At 40.5% G+C, this 15,181-nt stretch overlaps 1 protein-coding gene across 1 annotated transcript in view; it reads right to left on the bottom strand.

Annotated features, from left to right (window-relative positions):
* UNC5D (unc-5 netrin receptor D) overlaps positions 1-15,181 on the bottom strand; it is a 694,878-nt gene that overhangs the window by 91,186 nt on the left and 588,511 nt on the right. Inside the window, exon 11 of the mRNA XM_044283128.1 lies at positions 4,550-4,634. Coding sequence (XP_044139063.1) covers positions 4,550-4,634 — 85 coding nt within the window. The remainder of the gene's footprint in view (positions 1-4,549; positions 4,635-15,181) is intronic.

Here is a 15,181-nt window from a genome sequence, read left to right as displayed (position 1 = left end):
TGAGGTAGGAATGATTTTTTTTTTATTTATTAGCACCATTCAGGGAAAATTGATTCACTACCACAAAGCATGAGGAAATTTGGCTTTGCAGCGAATCGAATTCGCTCAACAATAATTGCTTTTTTCAGCCTTAAGGAATTCAAAGCCAATCACCTGATCCAAGAATCTTGCATCACATCATTCATCCTTCACATCATTCATATGCTGCTAGAACCTCTGGAGGACATTTCATGCCATGTAACAAAGCTGTTGTATTTTGTATCAATACACCTACTATATACATTTCTATTCTTTATAGCTTGCAGCTTATTCTTCTGGACTGTACAGTAATGCCGCGAGTAGATTTACCACAATCCATTCTTCCCATTTAACCTACTGTAGGATGTTCCTTGTAAACTTCCCTTAGAGGGAAGGGAGGGCTGACTGCTGCATTTTCAGTCTTTGTTAAATTGTGAAGCTGTGATCAGTGTGTCCCGGGTGGTTTTGCTGGCAAATTGTAGAATGCTGTTAACAGGAGACGTTACCTCTTTTACACATTGTAATGGGATTTATCAGAAGATCTACAGCAAGGAAAAGGCTTTTCTCCTGAATGACAATTTGAACTTTGAATACAAGGGCTACAAGTTTGCCATATAACAGAGTTGGAGTGACTTTACTACAATTACAACGATATACGACTCATATAGACATTAGAACTGAAGAGTCACATAGTCTTATGAGAGCTTATTGTTTTAGAGACAAGTTGTACTATTTAATAGCCCCATTTAATTCATTATGTCTTGTATTTAAAAATTGGGAAAGAATTATTTGTTCGGTGAAAAAATGCATTTCTGCCATGTATTATATATTTATTTATTTTTTTTGGGGGGGTCATTATATGCTAAATTAGACATGACAAGCTTATTCTGCGGGTCCGTGTGAATATGGCAATACCACATGTATATAGTTTTGAAAAAATAAAACATTATCTTTGTACTGTATCTCCATGACCGTTTTTATGTTGATGTCTGCAGAGTTGTGTGAGGGTTTGTATTTTTGCTGGTTGAGCTCTAGAATCATTTTGGGGTACATGCAACTTTTTGATCACTTTTTATAAAAAAAAAAATGGGAGAAGCAAAGTAAGCAAAAAATGGCAAATTGCATTTTTATTTTTTTTTCCATTATAGCATTCATAGGTCAGGAAAAGTATATATTTTAAATAATAATCCAAACATTTTTGCATGTGGCAGAAAGTATTATGTTTATTTTTACTTTTCTATGCAACATTAGGAGAGGGAGGGGTAATTCGATTTTTTAAGATTTGTGTGTCTTTATATTTAAAAGCAAAACAAAAGATTTTTAACTGTCGTTTTAGTACCTTTAGGGGACTTGTAAGTGTTATATTCTGATCACTTGTACCATAGACTGCAATTGTATACTAATGCAGTCCATGGGATTTTGACAAGCTGTCTGTCAGGCAATGCCACGGGCGTGGCTCTGCAGGCAGCTCACTATGATAGCACTTGGGAGCCTTCAGAAGGACCAAAGCTATCATAGCTATTAATTGGTGCCCCACAATTTTGCTTATGCCCTCTTTCTAACCACTCAGATGTGAGGGGCACAAATGACAGCACCATCTGAGGGGTTAAATGAGCAGGATCAGCATTATTGCTGACCCTGGTCATTGCTCCGGGTGGTGGCTGTATTATATATATATACAACTGCATATGGCGTAGGATCAATTTCGGATCCCTCTCCATACACCTCTTGCACCATGTTGATATAATATTGCATTAGGGGGTGATAAGAAGTTAAGATCTGCCTTTGGGGCTGAAGGTCTCTGGCTGCCATAGAAAACCAAAATAGCTTCATGGGGGATCAATGGCGCATGAGAGGGAGCTGCAAGGGGTTAAACAGCCATGATCAGAGTGCTAGTTATTATACAGTTGACACCCAAAAGTAATGGTGGGGGTACAGCTCCTGGGAACACGCCATAACTTCATACTAATACTCCAGGAGGAGGAGAATACAGTGGTGATTGAGCATGAGCATGTGTCTCTCATTTAAAATGGGACTTCTGGAGATACTGTAGCTGAGCTCTGCACTCAGCTGTCTATGTCAGTGCCATAGACATTGAATAGAGTGGCAACCCTCATTCTTGACCACCACTCCATGCAACACCTCCTGGGCTTAGTTTTGCATCTCGGGGAATAGGGGACAACAAGTGATCAGGTGGGGGTTCAAGTGTTCAAGATCGTTGAGGTTCCAGAATACCACTTTAATGGTGAAACAACACCTTTAACTGTGTGGCAAAATGTGCTTAGTTTATTTGTACTACTGTAATATTTTTAGTTCCATTTGCTCATTAGACCTTATACCATGTCCAACATCTACAATCATTCTCTCACACCAGAAGCTTCCTGAATTATAAATCATCCTAGAAAATATTAGAAATGTCATACAGTAGCTTGTAGGGGAGTAAATTCTATTATTTGATACCACAATGTTGGTAGACATTCCTCTATGGCACTACTACGTGGAAACAATCTTTTAAGTCCAATCAAAAGAACATGGTCAGCACTACATGTCAGGTGGAGCAGTGGGGCTGTGTTTGGTTTTCACTCTGGTGGTACTCAGTGGAACAAAGTGGAACTAAGCATAATCCATAGAAATAGAAACATAGATCCACGTCACTCACCAGTCCATAAAAGTTTCTTTTCTTTTTTTTATTCAATCCATTAAGATAGCGCTAAGAGGTAGCTTAAGTGGTACAATAAGATACAGTCTATGGCTGGTTCATATCGTAATAGCGTCTGTGTACACGAATCAGATTGAACCGTGTGATCTACCCCTTAGCACTGTTTTAATGGATTGAAATAAAAATAAAAACATATGGACTGGTGAGAGCCGTGGATCTATTTTTTCTTTCTATTGGTATACAATTTTTCAAGCTGACTGTATAACATTACTGTAGTGACTTTCACAAATATTTAGACAGCACTCCTTAAGTGATGATAATTAATGATTGTATTTCATATTATTTCAGCCGGAGTAGGTGGTATGTCAGTTGCAACGTTTTGGGCTAACAATCGCCCTTCATCAGGCACTCTGAGGACCACGGTGTGCTTACAGCCGGCTTTGCTATGATTAGAAGGGTTGTGTGGTGGCATAATACTGAGGACCTCTACGCATGATATGTCATCTATATCTTATCGCCAGAGGATCGACTCCCAACATACTTGCCGATCAGCTGTTTGAAGGGTTGTGGCGCCCATTAGAGTGCTGCATCCTTTCCAATGTTTACCTGCACGCATCAGGTGTCACGTTGTAATTACACTGTTTCGCAACTACAAGCTGATCGGTGGTGGTCCCGGGTGATCTGATATTGATGACCTATCCTGAGGATACACAAAATGTAGAAGCAGAACCACTCGGTCCTTGTTAATGTATCCTTATAGATGCAACAGCCTCACCAATGGCCCTGGATCTAAAGGCCAGAATATATGGATAAATGCAGACGGTGTCAGCAGCATCTCACATCATCGTCTTTGCTTTGAAGTCCCAATAAAAGACGATGATGTGAGATGCTGCTGACACCGTCTGCATTTATCCTATCCTGAGGATACGTCATCAATATTAAGCTGCTGCACAACCCTTTTAAGTTTAGGGAAATCAAGATATATGGAACTTAAGGCACGGTAAGAGTGAAATCTCCAGTGTGAATACTCACCTCATCCATTTGCTCACGACGAGCCAGACGCAGCTATCTTGCTTGAAGATCTCGGACGAAAGTTTGCGCCAAACAATCAATCAAGATGGCGACCGCCGGCACGGTGTAAATCAAATGGATCAGATAAGTATGATAATTTATATCAGATGCGATCATGTATGAACTCAGCATTTGAGGGCTACGATGACGACAATTGCAGCTCCCTGTCATTGCACCCACTACTTACAAAGAAATGCACTTCATAATTAGTCACAAAGCAGATTTTTTTTGTCAAATTTGGCGTAGCAGCCGAATCCAATTTTTTAATATGTCACTCATCACTAGTCATCACGTCACCGCGCAAGTCATTGTGCCTTTGTGACAAAATCATTCTTCACAAAGCTAATTTCTTTGTGAAATTTGGTGAAGCAGCTGAATCAAATTTTTGTAACCATAGTTTAATACTAATTATTGGTGATTGGTAATATGCTAGTGTCCCTCAGTGAGACTCTTCTAACCAGAACACGTATCATGCGCATACCTTTTCCTATCACATGACATTTTACATGCTTATTTTCCTACAAGTCCTATGTGTGCACTAACACGCTGGAGGAAGTGTTACGTCTTCCAACTCATAAAATATTTTCTGGATATGTAGTTTTGGTTATCACTGAATCGGAACTGTATAAAAAAAAATAATCACTTGTACTCTATCTGGAGGGCTTGTTATAAGATCCAACTAGAGCCGTTCGAGGCTCCCACTCCAATCATTCGGTATCACTGACCTGAAACAAAGAACACTTTTCTCATTTCAGACTGTTCTGTTTGTTTCCATTAACACATGCCCATCACTCTCCTTACCTTGGTTCCCCTTGATTGACTGACAGATAGATTTCCCATGAGTTGTCTTCTGCAATCGCCTCATGCGGGATCAACAGGCTCACCCCTGGAAAATAACGAGACGGAGCTTAGAGATAAAATCAGGGAGAGAATGCCTGACGAGAACAGACGTCGATAAACTTCTTTTCATAGTACATGACAGGACACTCGAAACATAATGTGAGCACCCTTTTTCCAAAACCTTTTTTATTTTTTTGGTTAGGTGTTTTTTGCATTATATGATCCATAATCCATATTTAAAAAGGTAAATTGATTTACATTATTATACAGTATATGTTAACTTAGGGAATGTATTAAGGATTTGCATTATCAGTAAATGTATTCTAGCAAAAACAATAACATGACCATGCCTGAGATTCCCTATCCCCCCAATTCCGAACTGACCTGGGGGGGGGGGCATACTGCACTTTTACCCTACAAAATCTGGAAAAGAGTAGGGATTGTGTGCAAACAAGCATTTTGCCCCATGGGCCCAAAATTGGGGTGTGTGTTTCAGGAACAGCACAAGGACAAAGCCAATTTTGTTTTTAGTTATGGGGCACACTTTTCTCCATTGGTGTCCCTAATTTTAGTTGGAAGAATGCCATAGATTCTAGTATGAATACAGTGTTAGGGCTCATGCACACGACCGTATGCATTTTTCGATTCCCCCCCCCCCCCCCCAAAACAAAGGGATGACGTCCGTGTTGCATGTTTTTTTTGCGGACCCATTTCTTGTCCGCAAAATGTGGGGCTACGAAACAGACATACAGATGCGGAGAGCACTCGTTGTGCTGTTCTCATCTTTTGTGGCCACATTGAAATGAACACAACCAGAAAGACTGTTGTGTGAATAGAGCCTTACTACAAACAGTGGTGAACTTTACCACCATGCAAAAAAAGGTAATTGGCTGTTATCGGGGGGGGGGGGGGAGACTAAAGGGGTGAACGTACCACCTCCATCTTTAGCAGAAGTGCAGAAGTGCTCAGGCTGCAGTGTGGGTGTAACAGATGAAAGAGGCAGAGCTTAGAAGGGTGACTAGGTGGAGCATAGCCGGCTGATTTGGTGGAGCTGTGCAACAGAGTAAATATTAGCATTAAGATGATGCTGAGCTTAGCAGGTTGATGAGGTTCCCCTGAAATATAAAATTCTCCCCTGACTACAAATACACAATTTCTGCTCCCTAAATTTGACTAGTTTACACAATTTGATTCGCCAAAGTCAAAAGTACTATAGAGAATATATCATATGGGTGCTATATGGCCTTGGAGAGCACAGCAGTGCCATTTGATCCTCTACAGGAGGAAAAGAACCCATGCAGAGGACCTGACTCAAGGGTTAAGGGAGATAAGGGACAAACAAGCATTGTGTTCTTCTGCCTTGGGTGTCAAAACCCAGCACCATCATGGGGAGAGGGGTCCATTATGACCTTTGCAGTTGGGCCTCCTCTATTCTATATACACCACTATTCTTCCACGTATAACATTTGATACGGCATGTTGACTATTACACAGTGCACCCAATCTCTAGAGATATTGTATTACACGATTAGAAAGTCTATCATAGCAGTAGAAAGCTGTAATATAATATTCTGGACACCGCTGCCTTAGTTGTCGAAATGTATGGCTAGAATATACCATGTACAATCAGCATTGTTAGAACCTCTTAAAACATCATTAAATCTCCATTTCGAGGAATGAATACCCATTCAATTCACTAATGTGAGTTCTTTTACAGACGGCGTTTGCTCAATAAACAATCCAATGTTATTCCATTTGTAACTGCATAATAGCAATCTTATGATAACTCAAACGACTAATTGCGGCATCAATTAAATCACTGCTATAAATGAAGTCTGATAATCAATACAGAACGCGTGAGTACGAAACGAGTAACTTTATTGTGCTTTTACAACCTGGAAATTTGTTTGATGGATTTCTAGAAGATTGGTGTAAGTTAAGGTTAAGAGCAATTAATATTAATGATGAGTGGTTATGTGTACGGTGTCCTGTGAGAGGCGTTAATGGGTGGCACAAGGCATCTCTCATTTCTTCATCTATATCTATCATTTTTTATTGATTGAAAGCTCTTGTGAGCAGAAAGCCATGCTGTTTTCATTGGTTATATTATGTTTCCTGTCAATAGGCCGTCTATGCAATTCAGAAAGTATACACAGGATAAGAGTCAACAGTAATCATAGAAATGACACATTTAGAATTACATTTACAAATGATGGATGCTATCTCATATTATATAATGGGGTAGACTTATCAACACAATTTTTGCACTTTTCTGACAACTGAAAATACTCTGATACCATATTTACTAAGCCCTCAAAACCTTTTTTTCAATAATTGCGAGGTGTCAGAAAAAGCCATACATTTACATGCAGTGCATGTATTTCCAAAAAAATACCTCGATAACTAAAGGTGATGTTAACAATTGTGTTGTGGCATCTGTAAAGGAAGCCACACTGATCTGCGAGATCGGTCTACGGCGAATACCGGCAGTGTCCAACAGGCCCTACTGACTTAGAAATTGTTCTATTGAGGGTCTGTCATGGTGTCCATCAGTCTGTTCACAACTGGGTTGAAGGCTAAGTTTGCAATATCTGGATGCAGTGATGGCCAAACAGACATGGGAAGATCTTAGCGGCTGCCCCACGAGGCCATTATCAGACTAAATATTGGTTTAGTCAAGTTACCACTTTACATGAATATTTAAAGGGACTGTCTAGAATTAGAAAAAAAATATATATATATTATTTCCCCGAACAGCTTGTCACTGTTGTGCATGGTCAGGGTTGAGAATTCAAAGTGGCTCTGGAAAAAAACATAGAAGTGGCCTTATGTTGTAGGTAGTGATGAGCTAATCGAAGTATCAAAGTGGACTTCAACTTGAATTTCAGGAAAAATTTGATTCGCTGCCAAACTTGAATTTCCTTGCCCTTTTGGGTAATGAATCAATTTTCCCTGAAATGGAATTAAAAATAACAAAAAAATGCATACTCACCTCATCCATTTGCGTGCAAAGAGGACGCCTCAGCGATCTTGATTGTAAATACAGTGTAAAATCTTGCGTGCTGTGACGTATGACGTCACCACGCTAGCCGATGTGATGACGTCATCATGTCAACACGCAAGATTTTGCACAATATCTTTAATCAAGATGGCCGAGGCGGCCTCTACATGATAAAATGGATAAGGTAAGTATTTTTTTTTTTTTTACTGGATTAACCCCTGAAAGACCTCAATGTTAATCTCAGATGCTGTGATCAGAGAGATTTTTATTTTTTTCAACCTTTTCTATTAAAACAATTTTTTTTTATGGAAAAGGTGTGAATGTTTGTTTTTAATTTGGAGAAAACTTTAATTTATATTTTCACCATCTATAAGTCACACAAGGGGATTTTGATATGCAATCCTTTAATCACTTACATAATACAGTGTACTACCTATGTAGCACAGTGTATTATGCTGCCAGTAGTAAACTTAGCGTATTAGGTTATGCCTCTGACATGGTTTAAAAAGCATACACTGAGGCAGACTGGGGTGCCTTCACGAGGCCACCTCGTGATTCCAGTTACGATGGTACCCATGGGTGACATAGGGAGCTCGATCACTCTCAAACCAGCTAGTCGCAGATGGGATTGGTGCTTCTGCCATTTTGGCCCACTACAGCAGAAGCCTGGCTGTATGATGATGACAGCCCAGCAGACTAGCCCAAATGCTGAACAAACAGTGACAAAAGAAGATCTGCATGCACAACCTTGTATTTGGGTACTATTGAAACCTTCGACACGCATACCAGCGTACAACAATTAAGTAGCCGATTTCTGGAATTTTTCAAACAGCCCGCTCCCGTGGAACCAATAGCGGTTTAATTCCGGCATCACGTGGGACGCCACGTAAGGCGCCAGGAACATGCGGGACGCCACGTGGGACACATGAACTCCGCAGCCAGCAATCAAGTAAAAGGGACGGGCTAAAGGAGCGGTAAAGTACCCGACAATCTAAGTTGTGATATGATTAAATATATGGTATAATGGTACCAAAGTTAATCTCTGAGGCACAGCAAGATAAACGAAACTAGCTGCTGATTACCACTACCTCTTCTCTTTTTTGGCACTCGGATATAATTGCTCTTTGATTGCTCTCATACCGTATGGTGGACTCTAGATTAATTGTCAATTCCTCAAATGACTACCAACCAAATGTGCCACTTCTTGTGATATCTATATATCATTGAAGCAGCCATTATATTGAACTTGATAAGTCTCATATAGAGTATCAATGGCCTGATTGCTAAGTGTAAATATTTTTATGCTCTCATTTTTATGCTCTTATTTATACGGTTTGATTTAAATTTTATTTTTCAATTATTAATATTGGGGATATTGATCACCACCTGTGATCATGTATATCTTGTATGTTTTTTTAAATAAATTTGCCATATTTATTTTATCTACCTATACCGTATTAGTCCATCTATAACTAGATAACCGAGAGCCTCACTCTTCTTTCTTTGTTAGCCCAGCAGGGCTGTTGGCCTGCAATGTGTATTGCAGAGAGCCGACCGCCAGGCTACTGGTCCTGCTGTATTGTAATATGGAAGCCTTGATATACGCAGGTCAGGTGGTCATGGTGATGATTAGTACAAGTCCAGTCATTCCTGCAAAGTGCGGTTGTGATGAGAAGTGGCAGGTAGGTTATGGTGTGTTGATGTGTAGCTCAGATTGTTGGATTGTATGGCTGTACTTGCTTAATGTGCAGTACTGGGATGTATGTGATGTGCATGTAACCTGTGTTGTGCACTACCTACTACAGAAAACATGAGCTGCATACATTATAAGCTGACAATCCTGCTCCCATCTAGTTATATTTGATAGCTGTCCTATCCTTTGTCATGTCCCCAGCAGAGAAGCTAAGGCCTAGTGCAGTGTGTGGGCTGTGGGAGCTACATCTTGGACTAGTAGATCTTGCAGGTGTCCCCCAATTTGAAGTGGCATGCTACGTAGTTCAAGGGTGACAAGTTCCTTAGTCACTTCCCACATTGTATTGTGGCTTCCATATCATAGAGCAGCCGGCTCACAGGCTGAGACATGACTGAAGCCGGGCCCCAGTGGCCCTCTGAGCAATAAAGACAATTGTCCCACCATTAATTTTTTCCCAGTGGTTCACATTGTTAATCTGCCCCTGTCCATTGTTTCTCTCTATGATTAAAGTTAGAAATTTAATTTTATGCACAATTAGGCCAGACAGAGGCATTGGAGCTAAAATGGGTGTTATACTATGGATATGTACCATACAGATCTGTGATATCGCTGTACTTATGAAGGCAGCCCTAGGCAGAGATGTAACCTGAAGCTTCTGAATCTGACTCAAAACACTGTTACAAAGCACCCAACTATTACATATTGTTCATAGGACTAGTCTCCCCTATGTCGAGCAGCTGGACCTTGTGGGCTCCTTCTGACTGTTGGACTAGGTTCCACTGCAATTTTTTCACTCCCTATAGTTATGTCCCTATCCTTAGTGTTACAGTGAAAGAATCATTGCAGATATATTAGAAATGTGTGGTCTGGAGAGGTGTGATTTCTTTGTTCTGATTATCTTGCTGCATGTAATATAAATATTCCTACTATTAGATCTCTCCAGTAGAGGTATTGGTTCTCATTGAAGAGATACAGCTTAGGTATGGAGACTTACTTACAGTCAATGCTCCTTGGGAAAATATTTGAAAATTAGATCTCTTCAAGAAGAAATAAAATCTATCTGGTTTGGCAAATATGTATCTCCTTTTGGAGGAGAGCAATTTTGCATACTACTAGAGAGATATAAATATACAGTATGATATTTTAGCACATGAACATCATAAGACAAATAGGTTGAAGCAAAAACAGGATTCTGACGAGTGCCATCATCTGCTGGCTACATCACAACTAATTCAATTTGGTTTCTTGAACCAGCTGAGCTCAATGTAAATGCAGCCTTGTACTGGGCAGTGGCCCAGAACGCACGTAGCGTGTCTGAAGGCCTTCTCCTGCATGTGCTCGGCTATCTCAACGAACACATCTATTTACTCATTGCTTCCATCCATGAGAAGAATCTGAAATTAAACTGGAAATGATGAAATTCAGCTTAGCATTCAGCCAAGCGTATATCCAAATATCATGCAGAGTGTGGTGACTGATGCACTGCCATAGTCCCCAGAAGAAGCTGCCACCTTCCCTCTCCTGTGTCACCCGGCGAGCTAACTTTGATTAACCCAAGCACCTGTTACCCACAACTGCCTTTTATTCAGTTTGGCAGCTGAACAAGTCTTCGTGTTTTCTATTCAATAACGCCACATAAAAAGCAAGAATATACATATTCTGCTGTCTGTTTTTTCTTCCGTTAATGTCACGAGCCTGGGAAATGCACTCATGCTTTTGTTTTTACCATTTGGTTCTGGGATATTAGATATGTATTCCAAATAATATCTGAGACTCTACTGAATGGGCAAAATCATTGTAGGCCTCAAACTAAGGTAGACTATTCCATTGCTCTAGAAACAAGCCAATTTCTTGAAATGTATTTTGGGTACTAAATAAATCCTGCCTGAATATGTCTGAAAGAGAGAGAGAGAAGCTGGTGCCTAAAAGAAGACTCGCAATTCAACTTTCCTTCCAAAAAGAAAAGAAAAGCTAAGTTTCCAACAGCCCCATCAGTAACATAGCTTACTGAAGTCAATGATTTGTTTTTTTGTTATTAGATATGCAGTCACAATGTTACCTTAGACTCCACTAAAGAGACAAAATCTTTGTAGGCTTTAAAGCAAGGGCTCATGCGCACGACCATATGTTTTGTGCTGTTCAGAAAAAAACGGATCTGCAAAATATACGGATGATGTCCGTGTGCATTCCGCATTTTGCGTAACAGAACAGCTGGCCCCTAATAGAACAGTCCTATCCTTGTCCATAATGCAGACAATAATAGGGCAAGTTCTATTTTTTTTGCAAAACGGACATACGGACATATGGAAACGGAATGCATACGGAGTAACTTCTTTTTTATTTTTTTTTTGCAGACCCATTGAAATAAATTGTTCCACATACGGTCTGAAAAAGAAATAATGGACATGGGAACAAAATATGTGTGTGTGCATGAGCCCTAAGACAGAGTATTCAACTGCTTTCGAAACAATCACATTTCTTTAAATTTGTTTCAGTTACAAATCATTTCTAACCGAAATGTGTCTGAGAGAAAGAGACTAGTGCCTGGAATTAGACTCACAATTCAACTTTCCTTCCAAAAACAAAAGAAAAGCTAAGTATCCAACAGCCCCCTCAGTAACATAACTAACTAAAAGCACTTTACCTTTTAAACAGACCTTAAAGAATAACTTGGATATTCTTAAAAAGATTAAAATAGACAAATCGCCAGGACCGGATGGCATTCACCCCTGTATCCTAAGGGAATTAAGTAATGTCATAGCCAGACCCTTATTTCTGATATTTGCGGACTCTATACTGACAGCGAATGTCCCACAGGATTGTCGCATGGCAAATGTGGTGCCAATATTCAAAAAGGGTCCAAAAACAGAGCCTGGAAACTATAGGCCGGTAAGTTTAACATCTGTTGTGGGTAAACTGTTTGAAGGTTTTCTGAGAGATGCTATGTTAGAGCATCTCAACGGAAATAAGCAAATAAAGCCATATCAGCATGGCTTCGTGAGGGATCGGTCATGCCAAACTAATTGAATCAGTTTCTATGAGGAGGTAAGTTCTAGACTTGACAGCGGCGAATCAATGGATGTCGTATATCTGGACTTCTCCAAAGCATTTGACACTGTACCACATAAAAGGTTAGTATATAAAATGAGAATGCTCGGACTGGGAGAAAACGTCTGTATGTGGGTAAGTAACTGGCTCAGTGACAGAAAACAGAGGGTAGTTATTAACGGTACACACTCAGATTGGGTCACTGTCACTAGTGGGGTACCTCAGGGGTCAGTATTGGGCCATATTCTCTTCAACATATTTATTAATGATCTTGTAGAAGGCTTGCATAGTAAAGTATCAATTTTCGCAGATGACACTAAACTGTGTAAAGTAATTTACACTGATGAGGACAGTATACTACTACAGAGGGATCTGGATAGAATGGAGGCTTGGGCAGATAAGTGGCAGAGGAGGTTTAACACTGACAAATGTAAAGTTATGCACATGGGAAGGAATAATGCAAGTCACCCGTACATACTAAATGGTAAAACACTTGGTAACACTGAAATGGAAAAGGATCTAGGAATTTTAATAAACAGCAAACTAAGCTGCAAAAAACAGTGTCAGGCAGCTGCTGCCAGGGCCAATAAGATAATGGGTTGCATCAAAAGGGGTATAGATTCCCGTGATAAGAACATAGCCCTACCACTTTACAAATCGCTAGTCAGACCACACATGGAGTACTGTGTACAGTTCTGGGCTCCTGTAAACAAGGCAGACATAGCAGAGCTGGAGAAGGTCCAGAGGAGGGCAACTAAAGTAATAACTGGAATGGGTTATTCACTTTAGAAAAAAGACGACTGAGAGGAGATCTAATTAATATGTATAAATATATCAGGGGTCAGTACAGAGATCTATCCCATCATCTATTTATCCCCAGGACTGTGACTGTGACGAGGGGACATCCTCTGCGTCTGGAGGAAAGATGGTTTGTACACAAACATAGAAGAGGATTCTTTACGGTAAGAGCAGTGAGACTATGGAACTCTCTGCCTGAGGAGGTGGTGATGGTGAGTACAATAAAGGAATTCAAGAGGGGCCTGGATGTATTTCTCGAGCATAATAATAATACAGGCTATAGTTACTAGAGAGGGGTCGTTGATCCAGGGAGTTATTCTGATTGTCTGATTGGAGTCGGGAAGGAATTTTTTATTCCCCTAAAGTGGGGAAAATTGATCCTTCTTCTGGATCAACTTGCAGGATGACAGGCCAAACTGGATAAACAAATGCCTTTTTTCGGCCTTATGTACTATATTACTATGTTACTATGTTATTAGTTAAGCCAACATCTCATCTGCAGACAGCTCTTTCAAGTAACTATCCTTTATCAGTGCTGAACAGAGAGAACTGGCTTGGCTATTTAAAAGCCCTTTGCCAGGGGCCAGGGGCTACTGATTCTCCTTATGGAGAGTTGGAGAGGGCCTAGTAGGAGTAAAGAATATTGTAGGCCAGGCAACGCTTCTCTGGGTTTTTGGTTAAAAAAAAATGCATATTAGCGTATCTGGTGGCATGGAAAGAAAGCTAATTTACATAACTTTTGATTTATTTTAGGTTACTTGCACATAGTACGGAGCAGTACTAAGAAAATCAGCATTAAATCTGCACAAAAACGCATAAACAATACACACATAAATCCATACTATTGTGATTTGTTTTTGCATTTTTGTGTATTTTTCAGCGACTTCTTTGGTAGAGTTTTCTAAGCATGCTCTGTGACCTGGGCAGAGAACAAGGGAAACTAGATAAGCTCTGACAATCACCTATTGTGAATGGTGGATGCTGGCTTATCTGCTCATTCTAACCCTGCCTGTAATGATATCGCCTTTGTATATAGATAAGCAGGTCACTGCAGTAAAGTGATCTGTACAGACCTAGAAGTGGCTCCTATTATTTGGCTTAGGCTACTTTCACACTAGCGTTCGGGCGGATCCGTTCAGAACGGATCCGCTCATAATAATGCAGACGGAGGCTCCGTTCAGAACGGATCCGTCTGCATTATATTAGCAAAAAAAAGCTAAGTGTGAAAATAGCCTCGGACGGATCCGTCCAGACTTTCAATGTAAAGTCAATGGGGGACGGATCCGCTTGAAGATTGAGCCACATTGTGGCATCTTCAAACGGATCCGTCCCCATTGACTTACATTGTAAGTCTGGACGGATCCGCACGCCTCCGCACGGCCAGGCGGACACCCGAACGCTGCAAGCAGCGTTCAGCTGTCCGCCTGTCCGTGCGGAGGCGAGCGGAGCGGAGGCTGAACGCCGCCAGACTGATGCAGTCTGAGCGGATCCGCTCCATTCAGACTGCATCAGGGCTGGACGGCTGCGTTCGGGTCCGCTCGTGAGCCCCTTCAAACGGAGCTCACGAGCGGACACCCAAACGCTAGTGTGAAAGCAGCCTTGTTTTTGGGTTTAAAGATATTGACATGGGAATTTAAAAATAACATATTTTTTGTTTAAATATATTAAACATAAAGGCATGATTCAAACAATAGATAATTTTCTGATGACACATTACCTTTAGGAAAAGACAATAAAAAGATATGCATATCAGCTTTCCTTCCAAAAGGAAAAGAAAGATAAATCCCATGGAACATTCTTTGTGTGGGCACTAAGGGCACATTTACACATGCCAGACTAGCATGCAATTACTGGGAAGGAACCACTCCTGCTCATCCGTGGAGGAACAAGCTGCATTTCTATGTAGTGATCGTCTTCACGGTATGGGGATGAGCGAGGTCTACTGCAATTGCTGGTTTTCAAGCAGATTTATTGTTCCTGGGCAGCAGATCACTGCTCACATAGCTCCATCTGCTGCCCAGAAATACAAATTTAGTGTGCTGCATCTATGAGT

This window comes from Bufo gargarizans, chromosome 2, assembly GCF_014858855.1.
Source record: "Bufo gargarizans isolate SCDJY-AF-19 chromosome 2, ASM1485885v1, whole genome shotgun sequence".
In the NCBI taxonomy this organism is placed as follows: domain Eukaryota; kingdom Metazoa; phylum Chordata; class Amphibia; order Anura; family Bufonidae; genus Bufo; species Bufo gargarizans.
This window is presented reverse-complemented; position numbering and strand designations above follow the sequence as displayed.